This window comes from Rhinoderma darwinii, chromosome 3 (genome assembly GCF_050947455.1).
Source record: "Rhinoderma darwinii isolate aRhiDar2 chromosome 3, aRhiDar2.hap1, whole genome shotgun sequence".
Lineage (NCBI taxonomy): Eukaryota > Metazoa > Chordata > Amphibia > Anura > Rhinodermatidae > Rhinoderma > Rhinoderma darwinii.
In genome coordinates this window covers 363,561,913-363,583,422 of record NC_134689.1, presented here as the reverse complement: position 1 = coordinate 363,583,422, position 21,510 = coordinate 363,561,913, and the positions used below count along the sequence as shown (strand labels likewise).

Sequence of the window (21,510 nt, the reverse complement as noted above, 5' to 3'; positions counted from 1 at the left end):
TAGATTTGTTTGAGTATTGCTGGTGTTTCCATTTATAATGTGGAGGTACATGTAAGCTAGGCAGAGTACATCAGGGGCATAGTCAGGGGGTATAATAATGGGGTAAAAGAACAATAAAATGATCCATAGATGTGTGTTACGCTGTGAAGCAATCCTTTCTGCACAGGCCGGTGTCGCGCTGATAAATGTCCTTCCTTATCCCCCTTTAGGTCCACACTCCGCACCTTTGCAGTTTGGGGAATTTTGCAGGGAAGTGTTGTCCTGGTATAATACGGGCACCGTCGCTTCCAGCAGATATGTTTGGGCCCTCCCCTTCCTGGTTCCCTAATTTTAGGACCTTGATAAATCGCCTCTTGGAACATAAGAAATGTTCCCCTCGGGCTCCACAACTGCATATTTTTTATTTCCTGACTTGGAGCCGTAACTAATTTTATTTGGTCATAGACGTAGCGGTATGAGGGCTTTTTTTTGCGGGACGAGCTGTAGTTATTTTTGGTACCATCTTGGGGTACATGCGACTTTTTGATCACCAAAAACGCAATTCTGGCATCGTTTTTTTTATACAGCGTTCACCACGAGTTATAAATTACATGTTACCTTTATTCTGCGGGTCAGTCCGATTCCGGCGATACCTAATTTATGGCACTTTTTTATGTTTTACAACATTTTGCACAATAAAATTACTTTTGTAAAAAGAATGTATTTTTTCTGTCGCCAAGTTGTGAGAACCATAACTTAATTTTTTTGTCGACGGAGCTGTACGAGGGCTTGTTTTTTGCGAGATGAGCTATAAATTTTATAGGTACCATTTTTGGAATACGTGCGACTTTTTGATCACTTTTTATTCCAATATTTCTAGGGCAAAGTGACCAAAAAACAGAAATTCTGGTATAGTTTTTTTACGCTGTTCACCGCGTGCAATAAATAATGTAATATTTTTATACCTTAGGTCGTTACGGTCACTGCGATACCAAATACGTATAGTTTATTATTTTTTTCAATAATAAAGGACTTGATAAGGGAACAGGGCGATTGTGTTGTATTTTATTACTTGAAACTTTTATTAAGTTTTCAAATTTAATTTTTTTTCACTTTTTCCAAGTCCCACTAGGGGACTTGAAGGTGCAACTCTCAGATTTTTTTGTTTTTCTAATACATTGCACTACCTACGTAGTGCAATGTATTAGATCTGTCAGTTATTCACTGACAGCAAGCCGATTAGGCTTCGCCTCCCGGCGGGGCCGAATCAGCTTCCGTAATGGCAGAGCAGGAGGCCATTGTGTCTCCTGTTGCCATAGCAGTAGTACCCAGTCCTGATTGACTGTCAGGGCTGGCGATCTGCTAGCAACCGCTAAGATACAGCGATCACTTTCGATTGCTGCATCGAAGGGGTTGATGGCAGGGATCGGAGCTAGCTCCGGTTCCTGCCGTTACAGGTGGATGTCAGCTGTAACATACAGCTGACTTCCACCGCTGATGACGCCGGATCAGCTCCTGAGCCATCTTGCCGGCGGCTACGGAAGCCGATCAGGCTCCGCCGCCGGGCGGGTCTTGACCGGCTTCCGTGCTAGGCAGACCGAGAGGCCAGTATTAGGCCTCTGGTTGCCATTGCAGCCACCGGAACCACGGCAATTTCATTGCTGGGGCTCCGATGAGCTGCAAACACCTTAAATACAGCGATCGTTCTTGAGCGCTGTATTTAAGGGGTTAATGGCGGGGATCTACGCTAATTTCGGTCCCCGCCATTACAGCCGGATGTTAGCTGTAAGATACCGCTGAGATCCGGCGATGATGGCACCAGCTCAGCTTCTGAGCCGGTGTCAAGCATTCGGCGTATGGATACGGCAAAATGCGAGAAGCACTGGCTTTCCATGACGTACCCATAGGGCAAATGTCGGGAAGGGGTTAAAGCCATGTTATGGCTCGGCTCCCTTCATATGGGGCAAAGCTTCAGTTTGCTGACCTAGACATGTATCTAAAGAGCCAGGCAAAGGCAGAGTGACTTATTGGTGCTCTGCCAGGCACCCATCATCTGGGGCACATACACAACAGGGTCCCCTGGTGACAAACGTCCATCTAAGAGACGCCAAATGCTAAGCTAGCAGGCACGGAGTGCATTCCTTATACTCTTTAGAGTCTAAGAATTCATGTTTAAAATGAAACCTTCCCAATAACAATCACTTTAAAGCAGTAAAATTTTAAAGGGGTTGTCGCAGAATCTAAAATTTTCAGCTATCACTGGGAGCCCCACACAAATTGAGAGAACGGGGTTCCTGAACCCCCTATTCCCTCCTCGACTCCTGTCGCTCCATTCTAAGTCTATGGGACTGACAGAAAGAGCCGAGCAGGGGTCCCAGCGATTATCACCTATCCTGTGGATTGTCAAATCTGGGACAACCCCTTTAATTGAAATCACACCGTAGCTTGGAGAGAGTACCTGTTCAGCCAGGGCCTCCATGGGAGTGATATAAACACAACGACCTTCTGAGTTCTGCAAAAGCATACGAAGAATGGCAAACTCTGCACAGATAGTCTTCCCGCTACCTGTGGGTGCTCCCACGAAAACATTGTCATCGCTGTTATACACAGTGTTGAACACTAGGAAAAAAAAAAAGGAGGGGAACACATGTAATATAAGTTTCTCTACTACTCTACTTATCCCATTCCCATGTTACACAACCCAGAAATATTGCACCGACTTATGCTCAACAGACAATCAAATATTTTGGTAAACACTTCCTAAAAAAACCTCTGGAATTGCAGTAGACTTCATATTTATTTAGAGGGAATCTCTCACCGGGATTATGCTGCACAATCTAAGGGCAGCATAAAGTAGTGCCAGAGACCCTGACTCCAAAGCTTTATTACTTGTCAATGATTGGTAGTTTTTATAAAAATCACTTTCTCATGCAGTCGTATTAATGAGCTGTGGCTTTACCCAGCCCACAGATTACACAGTATGGAGAGAAAACTATCAAAGGGAGAAAGCAGACAGTCAGCAGCGGGTGGGCAGGGCGAGCTGCATCTCATGAATACTGGCTGCATGAGAATGTGCTTTATAAAAACGACTGATCGTTGAAAAGTAAATAGGCCGGGTTCTCACATAATGGATTTCATTGTGGAAAATATGCAGCGTATTACAGTAGCAGCAAAGCTGATGAGATTTGAACGAATGTCATCCACACGCTGCGTAAAAAAAAACAACGCAGAAAAAACGTTCATAAGTTGACCTGCAGTGCGTTTTTTTAATCGGCAGCATGTCAATTTATGCTGCGGAATCGTTGTTTTTCTGTTGTGGGTTTTCCTTATTGAAGTCAATGGGGCTGTAAAACCTGCAACAAATAGCAGATGTTGCAATTTTTGCAGCGGAAGAGCTGCGAGTCCACCTTAAAAATTGCAACTTACAGAAAAAATAAAATAAAAAAAAAACAGATTATACTTACACTCTGCTTCTGTGTCCGGCCCGTCAACCAGGAAGGACGCTTCATCCCATGCGACTGCTGCAGCCAATTACATGGGATGAAACGTCATCCCAGGAGTCCGGTCTGCAGGATGTCAGAGCAACGCGTCACCATGACTACGGGCAAGTGTAAACCTTTTATTTATTTTTTCCGGAAGCGGTCAATCCACCCGAAAAATTGCACCACAATTTGGTGCCGTTTTTTCGTCCGGAATTCCCTGCAGGGACCAGGGTGGATACGCTGTGTGCTTTTACGCAGCGTACCCACCCTGTGTGAACATACCCATACAGCATTGGAATCAGAGTCTCTGGCACAAGTTTATGCTGTCCTCAGAAAGTCCAGCATAAAGATGGTGACCGATTCCCTATAAAGGCTGCACTTCACGAAGTTGAACACTCTGCCTTCAATAAATGAAGTCACAAACAATCCAGGAGCCAGAGGCTGCTTGTTACAAACATTCAGAGCGACAATTAAATGCAACAGTTAAATTGAAGACATTTAGAACATTTATTCTGTAATAAACAGTCACAAATTTTGCCTACATCATTAATTCAAAAACTAATCTGCTGATAAACACCACCCACGGGTACAGCTAAATATGCCCATTACGGGAGAAGTATGCAGGCATTAGTAAACAATCCAGACAACAAATATTCACAGGGTGCACATTAAAGCTGCAGGAAGAACACTCAGAAAATTCTTGACAAACTGATCAAACAACAAAGTAGCAAGTACGTTGGGACTGATCGATCACAGGACACTAACCTTGGGTCTGAATAGGGTTAAAGAACGGAAACTTGTCCTGGTAAAGGCACTCGAAAGCACTGTTTCTCAAAGCAGAAACAGGCAGTGGCTGCAAATCCAGCAGTTCTGTGGGTGGTGGGTATTTCTCGGGCAGTATCAAGTGACGGAAAGAGACAGGAAGTTGGGTTTCACAGGCTGTAAACACAAAAATGTATTGTTCCTAAATAATACTAAATAAGTTCAATAGTATCACCAGTATTACACAGTATAGCTGCAAAGGAATATGGGATCATAGTTACTTTTGTTCCATTTTGGTCTTCTGGTTGGCAGATTTTCAGACGGATAGTGGGGAATTATACACCTGGTATGTCTAGCAGCTAAAAAGGCCATATTGAACGTTTGACTTTACACTGAAAAATCTTAAAGTGGTCGTCCCAATATAAACATTTATCACCCATCGACAGGACAGGTCATACCGATCGCTGGGGCCCCACCGATCACTGGGTTCCTGAGCCCCTCGTTTCTCCTCACTGCAGCAGGGCATTGAGGAGCAACTTGAATGAAGCGCCAGTCAAGCATGCATTCGGTCGCACTCCATGTCTATAGAGCTGACGGCAATAGCCAAGCGCTGTACTTTCAAAGTTCCTCCTTACTGCCTGACCGCTGTGAGGGGAACGGAGGGCTCGATACCCCAGTTCTAGTGATCGGTAAACATTTTATCGGTGGATCCCCAAAGTGATCATACATTTATTGCCTTTTTTGTGGATAGGTGAAAAACGTTAATCTTAGAACAACCCGTTTAAAGAGAACCCTTCACCTTCCCAAACATGTGCAGTATGTTATAGCGAGGGCTTCAAAAACCCTGTCTCCCGAAAAAAAAATTCTAACTCTCTCTGTTATTTACATATGGGTGCCGTTATTTTTGGCGCCCGATATGTAAATAAGCCCCTGAACAGTCAATAGGGCGTTTTTAACTAAAAGGCAAGGGGGCATGATGCCTCCGCTCTGACACTGTCCAATCAGCTGCGGACAGTGTCAGGGCGGCTTGCGGTGAGTTCCCTCCCGCAAGAACACACACACTGTGTTCGTGCTGCAGACAGCGTGCGCGAGCCCACACGCATGCGCGCACGGCCGTTTGCGCGCACTTGACGTCACCACTCCCGCCGCAGTAGATCTTCTACTCGTCTCTTCTGCTGCTTCTCACTGTCTCTGCTTCTCCTCGTTCCGTGACGGCGGGAGTGGTGACGTCGATGTGCGCACATGCGTGTGGGCGCACACTCTCTACAGCACGAATACAGTCTGTGTGTTCTTGCGTTAGGGAACTCACCGCAAGGCGCCCTGACACTGTCCGCTGCGGATTGGACAGTGTCAGAGAGAAGACATCACGCCCCCTTGCCTGTTAGTTAGAAACGCGCTATTGACTGTTCAGAGGCTTATTTACATATCGGGTGCCAAATATAACGGCACCGGTATGTAAATAACGGAGATAGTTAGGATTTTTTTTCCCATGAGACAGGGTTTTTGAAGCCCTCCCTATAACATGCTGCACATGTTTGGGGAGGTAAAAGGTTCTCTTTACGGACATCTGAAATAATCCCCTTATAGCTGAATGGTCCGATATCTTGCCCAAGGGAGGCTCACTATTAAAATGTAGAATTGCATATGGTATGAAGATAAAATGTGTGATCATGTAAAATTACTAATAACGTATTACAATGTATTATATTGCTAAAAAAAAGAAACATAAGACAGGAATGAACAGACATTTAAAGGGAAGATGTCATGAATTTTTATTTATTTTTTATCATATTGCTTTTAATAGGATATTAACATAAATTTTATTTGTGTCTCATGTTCTACTTTTTACTGTGTTCTTACTTCTCTATGGGGGCTGCCATTTTTTTTTCATGTGTGTCGATTAATGACACATACAGAGATGGAATACGGCACGAGAGCCGTTCCATTCTCAGAAGTGTACGCCGTCTGTGTGGGAACGGCGCATGCGCCGCTCCCACACAGACCAAAACTAAGCTCGTTCGCAGAGCGAAATCCGGCGCCATTTTCATGTGGACCGGAAGCCGCTGCTGGACAGTCAGATGACGACTTCCGGCCATATGTTCAGGCGCAAAGAACAGGAGCGTAGACGGCAGGTAATTTATGTTTGTGTATGTGATGTGTGTATGTTGTTATACTGTCTGCTGAGCCCTGTATCTAATCCTCCTACACTGTGCAGTCGCTCAGAAAATGGCAGCACACAGTGTAGAAGATTTGAAGATTCAAACCCTTCCTTCTCATGTCACTAGCCAGAACAAGGGCAGGGGGATTGTGTGAGGACACTAGAGGAGAGTGTGTCCACCCCAAATTTGCAGCATAAATCAATGAGGTTGCTTTACCACATTGACCATGCGGCAATTTTGGGAATTGCTCCCTCTAGTGACCAGCACATGGAAATGTTATAAATTAGAATCTCATTTATAATATTTCCTGACTTGTGAAAAAAAATAAAAAAACATTAAAACAATGTGTAATCACTTAAATAATAATGGTTTAACGGAAAAATAAAAAAATACACAAACATTTCTAGCGACACTTTCCCTTTAGGATTGGTGCAGATACTTACAAAGCCAGCGGTCTGACACAACCCTAATGAAGTATTGTGGAGGCAGTGGCTCGAACACTGGCACAAAGAAAGTGACAAGATGCTCATCCTGGGCGTATTTGGCTTTGAGAAGGAAATATTCATGGTGCAAAATCACTTCACTGTCCACATCTTCTACTAATATCCAAAAAGCTTCAGAAGATCCATGGACCTGACAATAATAAAAACATTTATATAATCAAGATTAGAAAAAAAACGAACTAAATGTTCACTGGGAAGTTAAAATAAGAGATATCTAATGTAGGTGTAAAACAAGATGGCAAGATTCCTGCCCGTGCAAACTATGTGTTGAACAGTCTACTTGGACACAATTCATTCTTTGCTGCACACACTTTATAGAAGTGATTTTTTAGGCTAGACACCTAATGCTGCAGGGAATCAGACCTTACCTTCTCATCCCACTGGAAGTCAGGGGTAATGGTAAGCTCCACTTTCAAAGTGGAACGTGTAATTGGCTGTAAGTGCACGGACAGGTCCAGCTTTGGAAATAAGTGCACGTATTTATGGATGGTTTTCCCCATCTTGGGCATACGAATCAGCTCACCTATGAAAACAGAAATATTTGAATTGGTAAATTAAAATATGCTAAATTAACAATATCTAAAATTAAGCTACAATAAAAGGTTTTTTTCCAAGTTATTAAAAAACAAACAAAAATAAAACACACAGGCAAAGTGATTCCCTTACTGCTCTGTTCAAAATGTGACCATTACATGTAAAAAAACAACAAAAAACATTGTTACCGATTTCACTTATCCCGTCGTGCGCCGTTGGTTTACAGCCTTAGAATGCGGTTAAGCATTTCATAACACACTCTTACAACATTTCTCATGATCCTTGCAGACTGAAGATCGTGGTGTAGCTCTTCACCCTGCCTTTTCCTCTGCTGTCCAAATAACTTCTAAGACAAACACGGTATCTGCTGCTCCGTTCCCTGCCGCTCTCGTTCTTCTCCCGACATCGTATCCCAGTGCGCTTTGCGGTCTTTGATATACAGCAGTGCAGGGCTACGGTACATGCGTAGAAGCAGGAGAGACCAGCAGGGACTGCGCATGCAAGTTCCCAGCTGTGCAACAGAAAAGCCCGTACACAGCAGGTCACTAGTGACGAGCCAGATACCAGGCAGATCATTTTACCAGGTTGACCAACGTGATAGATATACGGCTCATTAGGAGGCAAAGAGCGTGACGTCACCGGTCACATTCCCGGTGGCAGCATCAGGAAACGGCCAGTTTAGACACAGTAAGCGCGTTACAAATTTAATCAGAGTCAGAGGTTAAAAGCATTGCAACATAAAAGTGCTAACTCTGAAAACCCCTTTAATATCTACAATAAGAAACTATAAAAACACGGATCCAAATGAAAATAGTGGAGTTCAAAGCCGCCCTCAACACGACCACGTATTATTGCATGGTCATCGTTTTATCTTAATGGGTGCCATGTAATACTAAATAGTGTACACAAATGCGTGGCTGCCCGCATCTGTCCCCATTGAGACCCCTGTCGGCTGCATTCTAGAAGGGGGTCGCCCAGTTGACATCACAGCTGTAAAAGGGAAGATTTCCTCACCTATCTCATTGTGATTCAAGTCATACAGACGTTCAAATGGAAAGTTTTTCTTTTCAATCTTCTTAACAACTTCCTCTGGGAGCTTCCTAAATTGACGAAGGGGACACATGGACTGCCACCTGAAAATAGAGATCAAAAGCTTAGCGCTGTAACTAAAAAAAAAAAAAAAAAAAAAGAAACCGGTAAATAAACATAAGGGGTCACTTACATCCTCTTATCTATCATTTTGCAGAGATTAAGAGTCTTGTCGGTGAGCTGTGCCCATCCTCTGTTCAAAACGATTTCAAATATTGCCCGCATGAGACGCCCTGCAGACTAGTAGGAGGAAATAAAAAAAAAAAAACAATCAGCATGGAGGATTAGGGTAGGTGGAATAGCATCGTAAGAAGCTGTAAAATCAGTGAATGTAGTTCAGATTTTGTTATTGCATTTTTGGATCATAAACATTAAAACTTAAAGAGGCTCTGTCACCAGATTTTGCAACCCCTATCTGCTATTGCAGCAGATCGGCGCTGCAATGTAGATTACAGTAACGTTTTTATTTTTAAAAAACAAGCATTTTTGGCCAAGTTATGACCATTTTCGTATTTATGCAAATGAGGCTTGCAAAAGTACAACTGGGCGTGTTGAAAAGTAAAAGTACAACTGGGCGTGTATTATGTGCGTACATCGGGGCGTGTTTACTACTTTTACTAGCTGGGCTTTCTGACGAGAAGTATCATCCACTTCTCTTCACAACGCCCAGCTTCTGGCAGTGCAGATCTGTGACGTCACTCACAGGTCCTGCATCGTGTCGGACGAGCGAGGACACATCGGCACCAGAGGCTACAGATGATTCTGCAGCAGCATCGGCGTTTGCAGGTAAGTCGATGTAGCTACTTACCTGCAAACGCTGATGCTGCTGCAGAATCAACTGTAGCCTCTGGTGCCGACACGATGCAGGACCTGTGAGTGACGTCACAGATCTGCACTGCCAGAAGCTCGTTTTTTAAAAATAAAAACGTTACTGTAATCTACATTGCAGCGCCTATCTGCTGCAATAGCAGATAGGGGCTGCAAAATCTGGTGACAGAGCCTCTTTAAGTTGCAAACGAATGGTCATACCTGTGTGACATAAACCATGTCAGCCATCAGAGCAAACCCTTCCAGTTTCAGCTGCGAGATGTAGGCTTGAAGTAAGACATTGATCTATACAACATGGAAAATACAACAGTTAGTCGTTCGCTTAGAGATGAAGCCTTGCGATCATATCAAACAGGGAATGGTGGTAGGAGCCTCACTTTCGCACTTGGCTCCTCAATACTCTCTTTCACAGGAATTGGTACTCTTTCCAAGAGCTTCTGTAATTCTAGTTTCTCTTCCTGCAAAACAAAACAAATGGCAAAATCTGAAAATATACCCATACACAACCGCTCACCTGCCTTATTTGGCATGCAAAAACTTTCAGTACACACTGGATAAAGTGTATTAATTTTATAGGCACTCTCCCAACCCCCACTTCTATTCGATATACCCCCATGGGTGCCCTATTCACTCACCTCTCTGACAGTGATGTTCTTGAACTCTGAAGATAAGGAGAACACACGAAACAGTTCAATTTCACTCAGGGTTGGCTTCAGGAGCTGGTTGTAAGTTTGCATGGAATCATTGGTGATGTAGTAGTGGCTAGCAATACGACCTAATTCAGTGACCTAAAAAAGAAAACGGTTAATAAAAGACAAGTGATAAAAGACAAGCCGATTACCAACTACCGATTCTATTACAAATATGACCTCCACGCATCTTATTTTTACCTGGAATGTACCAGTCTTTTTGTCATATTTCATCAAATTGTTCTTGTCCAACATAACAGCTGCTGTGTGAATCAAGTCCAAGCGTCTTTGTTCCAGTAAAGAATCAGATTTTACATCATCATGGGAGATTCCATAAAGATTGGATGAGCGAAGCATACGTATATATAGGTAGGTGTATCCCAGCCAGTTTACAGCATCCTAAAAAAATTATGGAAAATAGCGTCATTACCAAAATGATTTATTTAACCTTCAATATACTTTGGTATACAGGGCAATAGTCTCATCTTGTCAAGAACTCAGAAACGTAACCACCGTACTCATTATTTTCCTCCAACTTCTAATCACTGCATGTGATTCCATTATTTGGACATAAGTGACCCAATATATCACAGTACTGTACTCATACAGGATATATGAAAACCGATACAGGATAGAGTCTATAAGCTCAATAAAAACAAATACATTGTTAAACTTATAAAGATATGAAATAAAGTATGTAAAAATGAATCCACACTGATGAACAGATAAGATCACCATACCAGGAAATATCCTATATCAACACTATACTGGGCTATCTATTGTCAGTACATATGAGAATTACTCAGATGTATGTATAGTGGTATAAATAAAAGGAGAAAGACTAGTATATCGGTGGCTAGCCTGTGGGCATACAGATGATAACCGTATAATTCAAGTAACATGGAACTTTACTCAACTCCCATTTAGAAATGGGCAATGTGTTGCCACATACAAAGTGCAGAGGCTGATGGCGAACTCGCCACAGTCCCCCCATAGTAACAAACACTACTAACCAGTCATGTCTGAGTACCTGGAATGGCACCTTACCCCGACTCGCGTTTCGGCAAGTGCCTTCCCAGACGAAGGCTTGCCGAAACGTGCGTCGCAGTAGGACGCCATTCCAGGGAATCAGACATGACTGGTTAGTAGTGTTTATGCTTCTATGGAGGGACTGTGGCGAGTAAAGTTCCATGTTACTTGAATTATACGGTTATCATCTGTATGCCCACAGGCTAGCCAACGATATACTAGTCTTTCTCCTTTTATTTATACCACTATACATACATCTGACTAATTATCATATGTACTGACAATAGATAGCCCAGTATAGTGTTGATATAGGATATTTCCTGGTATGGTGATCTTATCTGTTCATCAGTGTGGATTCATTTTTACAGCCGTTGATACATTTTTAGAGAAATGAAATAAAGTATTAATTTCTATTGAGCTTATACTCTATCCTGTATCGGTTTTCATTCATTCTTTTCCTCGTCTACTACGGTCTAAGGATGCCATGAGTTGTCAGGACAAAAGCGAGCAAATTTACCTTTGCATTTTGGACATTTCCTAGGACCACCTCTGCATTCAGCATGTCTGGGAGTTTGGCCACCATCTGACTCTCAATAGGTAGTTGCTGATTCAGTAGTGAGAGATAATACTGCAGCTCCCCGTGTGACGTAATGAGGATACCTTCTCCTTTTGTATCATACTGAGGACGCCCGGCTCTACCCAGCATCTAATGGGAGAAAAAGCAGTTCTTTCTTAGATTAAAGTTAAACACATTCTGTGATTTTATGTCATAAAAAGTTATTCAAAGCAAATTGTCAAAGTGTCATCAGCCAAAAATACTGACTTGCAAGATATCCAGGGCTCCCAGCTCAGTCCATCTGCCTTTTTCTGGACTGTAAACCTGAGTCCCTTTGATGATGACTGTGTGAGCTGGAAGATTCACACCCCAGGCCAGTGTGGCTGTAGAGACCAAAACCTGCAAACAACAATACCAGTTATACCGGGACTATTTCAACTGTGAATTATAACATTCATGTGGCATTAGGAATGATTTAAAAAAGCATTAAATTTATTACTGGACAAACCCTGAAGCAGATTGTAAAATATTTGCTGCCGATGAAGTGGTTTAATACGCTCTTGCCATAAGAAACATGCTCACCTGTATGTGCTTATCAGCAAAAAGATCTTCTACTAGAGTCCTGTCCACACGACTCATACCCGCATGATGAATAGCAAATCCATAGGGCAGCAGATCCTTTAATTCCAGGTTCTACAGAAAACAAAATTTGTTAAGATATGAAATGACAAAGACAAAAAAAAACAAAAAACAAAAAGGAAGGACAATTCACCTTGCATTGTTCAGCCTCTGTACGCAGCACCTCAGTTGATGCAGAACCCTCACGGAGGAACAGACCTAATGTATCCTTCTCTAAGCACATATCTCTGATGGCACGAGACGTTTTACCAGTTTCTTTCCTGGAATGGACAAAAACCAGTACCTAGGAGGAAGAGAGAATAGATATTTAAAAAAAGCCTCTATTAAATGAAATCATTTAATAAACGTTGCACGTCACTAGTTTTTACACACACATTATATATATATAAAACTAGTGATGTGAGACGTTTATTAAATTAGCGACACTAAGGCATTTTTCATGAGCAATTTAACCAGAAACACAAACATTATTTTTAATAAATAGTACATATAGATAAATAATAGGAACACTATGCAGCTGGGTGAAAAGAACGAATCTCAAAAGAGATTGTTTCTACTCTAGTCGGCATACACACCTGGTTTTTCCCAGCATGCTCCATAATCTTCTCATAAACTATCTCATTCATAATCTGGAAACGTTTGATAGCCTTCTTTTCTGTGATCCCAACATAGGTTTGCTCCAGAGGTACTGGGCGGAAGCTATAAACACAGGAAAGATTATAAACATACTTTCTCGATTTCAATGGCATAAAAGCAGTAAATGATCAAATACCATGAAACTCAATTACGCAGCACACAAGAAGTACCTGTTGTCAAAAAAGAAGAGTCCTTTGGCTGGATCAACCCGAAGGAAAGTAGCCACATCTTCATAGTTGGGTAGTGTAGCACTAAGGCCCACCAACCTCACATCTTCTTGAGTCATCTCTATGTTACGGATTGCTCGGGCAACTAAAGACTCCAACACAGGACCTCTGTCATCGTGAAGAAGGTGGACTTCATCCTTAAATTAAAATAAAAGTGCAATTTCAGGCGTCTGGCTTTCACAACCCTTCGAAGGACTTGAATGCTGTTTACCCGAATTTTTTACATTACAAGTGATGTGGAAATGGTGCAGGCGCAGCGAGTTGCTAAATGTTTAGAAACTCACCAGGATGATCAGACGGACAAGCTGAGTGTAAGTTCTCTCGCCTCCTTTACGGGTGATGATATCCCATTTCTCTGGTGTGCAGACAATAATCTGGGTAGCGTTGATCTCCTCTTTGCACAGTTGATGATCACCTGTCAGCTCTGCCACAGTGATGCCATATGTGGATAATCTCTGAACAGACAAGACTAAGTGTGAGGGACGCAAATGCTAACCCATTGCAAAAAGATCCATGAAGGATGGGGGACGAAAAAAAACTATACAGACTTATTTCTTACCTTGCTGAAATTTCCCACCATTTCTTGTACCAAAGACCGCATGGGAGCAATGTAAATAATTTTGAAGTTGTCAACATTGATAGTGCCATCCACGTTGATGTGCTTCCCAATCTCCCTCAACATGCACATGAGAGCTACGTTTGTCTTACCAGCACCCTAATGGATACAAAGATTAGAGTGAAGTCAAGAATCTTCCACTAACACGACTATCCCAAATGTATTTTACATGGAATACTCACGGTGGGGGCACATAGCAGTAGATTCTCATCTGTTTCTAGCGCAGCTTTGAAGAGTTTACTCTGTATCCTGTTTAAAGTTTTAAACCCATCAAACCCAGCCTGGGCATATTTTGGAAGTTTTTCAATGGGCACAAGTTGCTAGGGGGAAAAAAAAAAAATATATATATATATAAAAATAAAGTAAATGACTGCTTGCATTCTCCCAATTAAATAAACATATTAAATAGGCTTTCAATTACCTCATCAGCTGCAAATGGTTTTGGTTTCAGTGCAGGTACATGAACCTCCTCATAACCTTTTCTTTGCCGCCTGAAAGAGCCATCGGGCAGCTGGCAACGCTTGTTGGCCATGAAGTGACTACCTTGTGCAAACACCAAGTCCTCAAGGTCCAAGACTTGACGTGGCGTGAAAGACTGAGAAAGCAAATTTAACATTTCAGAGCAAAATAATGCATCTGTAAAGCTTCAATTTACCAAACACCATCACCCTTTTTCATCCCAGTTTAATTCATGAATGAAATGAACTCACCTCTCCACCTTGCTCTATCTCCATGCTTTCCAAGTCCGTGTCCACACGGGATTGTCTCACCCTTTCTCTACGGGTGCGCTCCTCCTAAACAAAAAAGAAAGCATAGCGTAACAGAAGGTAACAGAATATAAGCTACAGCTGCCTTGCTGGATGGAGACTAAGGAGACAATGACCCTCAAGCTAAGTGGACCAACAAGAAGAGGCCCCTGTGCTGTCTAACCAGGATCTTATCCACCAAAAGCAGTCAAACCTCAACCAGTTTTACTGCGTTACTTCAATGACACGGCTAGGACAGAAAGGAAGGTCTGTTTAAATGGTTCGATCAATGGAGTTGCAATCTCCAGGACAGAGGTGATCACCAGAATTACGGGGCCTGGTGTTCAAGTCAAGGCCCTGCACAGCAGCAAGTATGAATAAGCTACTGATCTTAGATAAACAATGTAGTTCTGATGATTGGACCTCCACAAATTAGACAGGGATGTCCTATCCCTGGATATGGGCGATCAATATTTTTCTCCTGGAAAACCTCTAACTTAAAGGAGTTGTCTCATGACAGACATTTTTCGCATATCCACAGGACATGACAAACGTCTGGGAAAAAGGAAGGAAAGTCCTCGGCACCACTCGTGGACTTAACCATGCATGTAATGGCTCCAGACTTCACTACCTCCCAAAAGTCAAAGTCCAATAAAATATTGCCCCTGTACCAGTAGATCAAACCCATATGGGCTTGAGAAATATCACTGTATGGCAGAAACGTCACCTTGACTTTACTTGCAAATTGTAATGGAATAAAAGAGTGATTTGATCTACTGGTGCAGTGGCAGTATTTTGTTGGACTATGCCATAAATGTCTGATAGACACAGGTCCCAACTCTGGTGAGGGTGTCCATCAACCCCGTCCAGAATGGGGTTCCCAAACAAAGGATTCTGGAAACCGCTGAGCTACGCTGTTTCCATAAGTTACAGAAACTCTCAGCTGTTTCCAGGTTCCCATCCACCTCTGCACGGATTTTCTGCTTGGATGCGGCAGCCACCTTACCCCTCACCAGGGGAGCCCGTTTAGGAGATAGGTCTGGGTCCCAGAGGCGAGACCAGCATCTATTAGACATTTATGGATTATATTGTAGATATGGCATACATTTCTGTCAACCCCTTTAAAAGCAAGTTACAGCCCTCCATCCAGTCTGCAGTTCTCTTGCCTCTAGACTTTCATTGATGAGGTCCTGGATAAGAAAATTCCCTGCCAATAAGCCAGTGGTACTTGCTAAGGGACAAACAGGATTGTTAGGATTGAACCTTCCAAAACATCTTATGAGTTCCTTTGACCAATTTGTGTTAGAGCTTATTTGGCTTAGCCGGTCTATTCATCTGCACAATGGCATTATGCTCGCTGCCACTTATTCCAGAAGCACTCACCCGAATCAGATCCTCCTTTTCGGTTTCCTCTAGCTGGTACAAATATTTGGATAATTCTGAGTCAGACTCCATTTTACCCATAATTCTCTCTTTTTCGGCTTCACTCTGAGCACTGGCCAAGAGTGTACAGTACAGAACTGCGAAAAGAAATAATGTTAATACAGCCCAATAAAAGTTACAAGTATCTGATGTAATCAAATTGTAAACAGGATACAAAACACCTCTAAAAAAAACAGGTGGAATTGAAGCAGGAAAAACAAATGTGAATTAGCTTTTCAAAGAAAAGACTATTTTTGAGGTCACAGTAAAATCTTTCTCGTAGTATACATTGGGAAGCCAAGGGTAAAGGGCTGCGGCCACTAGGAGGCGCAACACTAAGAAAAATAGTTTTTCCTACACAGGCTATTCCCAGCCTACAGGCACTAAGCTAATCAGTGTGTACCCCAGCAGTAGGAGAAGCACAAAGGAACAGGCGTAAGAACTAAAAAAACAGAAGAAACACCGCAAGAGGCAACATTACCTTTAACCCGTTAGTGACCGGCCCATCGTGTTTCTACGTCGGTCACTAACGGGCCTTTTTCCGATGCCATAGACTTTTTACGTCGCGGGATCGGAATAAGGGAGCTGTCAGATCTCCCTGCTCTCAGCTGCTAGAGGTAGCTGAGAGCTGGGAGCGTCCCTGCTCTGCCGTGTGAGATCGATAGTAGTATCGATCTCACACGTTTAACCCCTCAGATGCGGTGCTCAATAGCGAGCACCGCATCTGAGTGGTTTTGGAGAGAGGGAGGGAGCTCCCTCTCTCTCCCACCGACACCTGGCGATACGATCGCCGAGTGTCTGTGTCTCTAATGGCAGCCGGGTGTCTAATAAAGGCCCCCAGGTCTGCCTGGAGTGAATGCCTGCTAGATCATGCCGCAGGCATGACCTAGCAGATGCCTGTCCGTGTTAAACGGACAGGCAGTAATACACTGCAATACAAAAGTATTGCAGTGTATTATAAATGCGATCGCAGAATCGCATATTATAGTCCCCTAATGGGACTAGTAAAAAAGTGAAAAAAAAGTTTAATAAAGTTAATTAAAAAAAAAAAAAAATGTGAAAAAAAATGAAAAACCCAGCTTTTCCCCTTACAAACTGCTTTACTATTAAAAAAACAAAATAAAGTTAAAAAGTTACACATATTTGGTATCGCCGCGTCCGTAACGATCCCGACTATAAATCTATTACATTATTTAACCCGCACGGTGAACGCCGTAAAAAAATTCATAAAAAACTATGGAAAAATTGCTGTTTTCTGTGAATCCTGACTTAAAAAAAATGTGATAAAAAGTGATCAAAAAGTCGCATCTACTCCAAAATGGCACCAATAAAAACTACAAGTCGTCCCGCAAAAAAAAAGCCCTCATACGACCGCATCTGCGAAAAAATAAAAACGTTACGGCTCTTCAAATATGGAGACACAAAAACAAATAATTTAGAAAAAAAAGGGTTTTTACTGTGTAAAAGTAGTAAAACATACAAAATCTATACAAATTTGGTATCGTTGCAATCGTAACAAACCGCTGAATAAAGTTATTGTGTTATTTATACCACATGGTAAACGGCATAGATTTAGGACGCAAAAAAGAGTGGCGAAATTTCAGGTTTTTTTCTATTCCCCCCCCCCAAAAAAAGTTAATAAAAGTTAATCAATAAATAATATGTACCTCAAAATGGTGCTATTAAAAAATACAACTCGTCCCGCAAAAAACAAGACCTTATACAGCTATGTCGACGCAAAAATAAAAACGTTATAGCTCTTGGAATGCGACGATTGAAAAACATAAAAAATAGCTTGGTCATTAAAGAGGCTCTGTCACCAGATTTTGCAACCCCTATCTCCTATTGAAGCAGATCGGCGCTGCAATGTAGATTACAGTAACGTTTTTATTTTTAAAAAACAAGCATTTTTGGCCAAGTTATGGCCATTTTTGTATTTATGCAAATGAGGCTTGCAAAAGTACAACTGGGCGTGTTGAAAAGTAAAAGTACAACTGGGCGTGTATTATGTGCGTACATCGGGGCGTGTTTACTACTTTTACTAGTTGGGCGTTCTGATGAGAAGTATCATCCACTTCTCTTCAGAACGCCCAGCTTCTGGCAGTGCAGATCTGTGATGTCACTCACAGGTCCTGCATCGTGTCAGACGAGCGAGGACACATCGGCACCAGAGGCTACAGTTGATTCTGCAGCAGCATCAGCGTTTGCAGGTAAGTAGCTACATCGATTTACCTGCAAACGCCGATGCTGCTGCAGAATCATCTGTAGCCTCTGGTGCCGATGTGTCCTCGCTCGTCTGACACGATGCAGGACCTGTGAGTGACGACACAGCGTGATCTCTCGAGAACACGCTGTGTCTGCACTGCCAGAAGCTGGGCGTTCTGAAGAGAAGTGGATGATACTTCGCATCAGAACACCCAGATAGTAAAAGTAGTAAACACGCCCCGATGTACGCACATAATACACGCCCACTTGGACTTTTACTTTTCAACACGCCCACTTGGATTTTTGCAAGCTTCATTTGCATAAATACGAAAATGGTCATAACTTGGCCAAAAATGCTCGTTTTTTAAAAATAAAAACGTTACTGTAATCTACATTGCAGCGCCTATCTGCTGCAATAGCAGATAGGGGTTGCAAAATCTGGTGACAGAGCCTCTTTAAGGTCCAAAATAGGCTGGTCATTAAGGGGTTAAAACAATGAGTGGGTACTGTGTCCCCAACACAGAAATTAATGGGTTGTCCCAAACAAGTCCCTAGGGTGGGATAAGAAAGAACGTGTAGGAGGATGGCTAAATCACCACTGGGGGGGGACGGGGGACGACACAGGGGACAGTTTACTATAAGGCCCGCAGTTTCTAGTGAAACAGAAGTGTGCACCTAGTAGAATGCAGGGAGTATGAATAAAAGACCAGAGAGACCCTGCCAATAAGAGAGGGTCATCAAGTCGGAGACTCACAGAACGGAGGTAAGCGGAGAAAGTTGGAAAAAAAATGGTAAAGCTAGAGAGCCTTCAAAAACAGGTACAGGTCTTGCAGGAGAGATGACATTCTGTAAGGAGGAACCGCATGGAAACCATTTAGAGGAAGAAAAATCACTGAAAAGGAATAGGTAGGGCAAAGAACTGACCCTTCAGGAGACTAATAGCTAGCCCCAAGTGAAGTCCAGACTTAGGAGGGTCGGAAGAGAGAAGAGACCATGGGGGGAATCTGTCTGTCACCAGAATGCTTATGCGGGCCTCCCGGTTACGGCAATAAATACTGGATGATACCTGCTAGCTTGCCTAGTTAATGGCCTGGCTGACCTCAGTCAAAAAAAACGCTGAACTCTTAAGGACTTAAAAATTCAGAATTGAGAGAGCAGAGGCGTCTGATGAAGTAGACAACATCCGTATGCCAGGAACGTTACGGACAGAAGAAGGGCACTAGAAAGAATGCCTCCCGCATAGATTCTCTTGAGCATCTAAGGAAGGAGCCGAGGAGCAGGGAGCTAAGATGGAACCCATGGGGTTAACAGTGTGTCCATCATGACTACTAGAGGGTCGCAGACCCTAGACGCACCGGCTACCAGTGGTGTAGCCGAAAGGTTATGAGGTGGACATTCGGGGGTTCCCCAATAATCAGAGCTAGGCGAAGATGTTGGGGTGGAAAGTACACTCTCTGGTTGTCTAGCTGTTCCGAACTGAGACAGATGGCATCCCGATAGTCTCCCCGGGACAAGGAGTCCTGTCCAAGCGAGAATCCAACCTCCCCCTACACGATCGCTTGCTGCACCAGCCGACCAGGTGGTCCCAACTTGGAGGGGATCGATGCCTAAAGGAGTCTACAATGGAAAGAGGCAAAAAAAAAAGCCCATTTCTAAAACGGATTAGATCAGTGCTTGTAGGTGGGGTATAGTCTGCGTAGCAGGCAACTTTTTTTCTTGGTGCCATGCCTCCTAGTGACAGCAGGCTATACCCATGGTTTCCTGTGTACACAATAAAATTAACGAAAAATATGCATTTTCAGTGAATTTTTTTTATATCTTCCTTTACAGTAGAAAAGTGAGAAATTCCATTAAATGACAAATTATTTAATAGCTGGAATAAAACTGCAATGAAATACTCACTCATCATGCGATGCTGTCGCAGTATTTTAATGAAATCGAATGTGTTGAATCCTAGCAGCAGGACCAGCTGGTTTTCACATTCACGATCATCTCCTGCAGTCTGAAGACAGAGGGTGACCTTGAATACTCATTTCAAACATACAAGCTAAATGACTGCAAATACCCAGGGTCCCAAAAAAAGTTTATGGATTCACCAGTTTTTAACAAAAGGCTTTCATATGCCATAAAATAATACGACACTTACTAATGCCATGCGGTTTAATGCAGTAATGGAAGCGATAGTCAATTAATAGATCATGAATCCTTATCCATAGCATCCTGTGCACGCGTATACAGGTAGAAGCTGCCGCTTCCAAATGTATGCGTAAGAAAGAATTGCTATAGATACAGGAATCACGTGATGTAAGAAGCACATGCAGAGCTATTTGTCCCGTTAAAACGTCGGACACCTCAATGGAACCCGACGGGCCGATGGAGTATGTTGTGTGAATGATGTGTTATAAACAGAAGCCACAACATAAATGTGAACAGAACCTTATTGAGGTAACTTTAGCTTTACTTTTATAATTTGGGTGAAATTGTTATGTAATCAGAAACAGCTCAAGAAGATAGCAGTTTCCAAAGATGGCACCGCTGATATAGTGGGGTACATAGGGCACACCACGTTTTAGGAGTTTGTCCATATTTGCTAAGAATAGGAAAGACAAAAGCCTATAAGGACTTAAGAGCTCTCATGACACACTTTTGGCATGTTTGCCCCACAAATCTATAGGAACATTAAAACATAAATTCTATCAATTATGAATGAGCAAGACATTTACATACCTTTAATATTTCCAGAACCTCATCTGCTTTCTTTTGGGAGACAATGGCATCATCATAAAATCTGCTCAGCTGCCTCTGCAGCCAGAAAGCATCAATATCTCGAGGGTGAAGATCCTTCTTCTTGGAACTCATGAGCTCTCCAGATGTCACAAGCTGAGGGCAGAAAGGAATACGTTCTTTCAATAATCCTGCAATGGTTCAGTGGTCTCCAGTTTGATACCAAGCAAATCACTATGTGCTTGGAAACTGTATGCCCCTCCTTGTAGTTTTATGTTAACATTCAACTCAGTCAAAGTGTGACTGACACAGCCACAGGCTTTCTATAAAACAAGCTCTAGCGTGCAGGTATGGAAGATACATGGAAATCTTCAAGCTTCAGGGAAGCAAAGTAATAATGGTGAGAGTTCCTTGGATTCTTACATTTGCAGATAGCGTCCCACGAACAATGGCTTCATCTCCGTCCATATCGTCATCGGAGGCTTCATCTCTCACCTCCCCATAAACATCTTCATCCCCCACCTACAGAACAGGAAACATTCATACATAAATAACGTCTAACAATAGGCTAGAAAGATACAGTCTAGAACACATGCTGCATAAGTCACTCACCTCTTCATCAGATTCAAACTGCACATTGACCCCATAGGTCTCATCTATATTATCATCTGGAGATGTATAAAAA

At 42.6% G+C, this 21,510-nt stretch overlaps 1 protein-coding gene across 1 annotated transcript in view; it reads right to left on the bottom strand.

The window, feature by feature from the left end:
• The window catches only part of SNRNP200 (small nuclear ribonucleoprotein U5 subunit 200), a 48,771-nt gene that overhangs the window by 21,799 nt on the left and 5,462 nt on the right, over positions 1-21,510 (bottom strand). Inside the window, exons 5-30 of the mRNA XM_075858598.1 lie at positions 21,438-21,493; positions 21,249-21,347; positions 20,829-20,981; positions 20,004-20,103; positions 15,858-15,994; positions 14,439-14,522; positions 14,150-14,323; positions 13,911-14,048; positions 13,672-13,827; positions 13,397-13,567; positions 13,056-13,249; positions 12,825-12,948; positions 12,383-12,532; positions 12,193-12,303; positions 11,878-12,009; positions 11,572-11,760; positions 10,227-10,424; positions 9,972-10,124; positions 9,714-9,794; positions 9,538-9,621; positions 8,642-8,748; positions 8,434-8,552; positions 7,254-7,408; positions 6,826-7,015; positions 4,227-4,400; positions 2,438-2,598 (exon numbers count right to left, since the gene is read on the bottom strand). Of these exons, the coding sequence (XP_075714713.1) occupies positions 2,438-2,598; positions 4,227-4,400; positions 6,826-7,015; positions 7,254-7,408; positions 8,434-8,552; positions 8,642-8,748; positions 9,538-9,621; positions 9,714-9,794; positions 9,972-10,124; positions 10,227-10,424; positions 11,572-11,760; positions 11,878-12,009; positions 12,193-12,303; positions 12,383-12,532; positions 12,825-12,948; positions 13,056-13,249; positions 13,397-13,567; positions 13,672-13,827; positions 13,911-14,048; positions 14,150-14,323; positions 14,439-14,522; positions 15,858-15,994; positions 20,004-20,103; positions 20,829-20,981; positions 21,249-21,347; positions 21,438-21,493 (3,590 nt within the window). The remainder of the gene's footprint in view (positions 1-2,437; positions 2,599-4,226; positions 4,401-6,825; positions 7,016-7,253; positions 7,409-8,433; positions 8,553-8,641; positions 8,749-9,537; positions 9,622-9,713; positions 9,795-9,971; positions 10,125-10,226; positions 10,425-11,571; positions 11,761-11,877; positions 12,010-12,192; positions 12,304-12,382; positions 12,533-12,824; positions 12,949-13,055; positions 13,250-13,396; positions 13,568-13,671; positions 13,828-13,910; positions 14,049-14,149; positions 14,324-14,438; positions 14,523-15,857; positions 15,995-20,003; positions 20,104-20,828; positions 20,982-21,248; positions 21,348-21,437; positions 21,494-21,510) is intronic.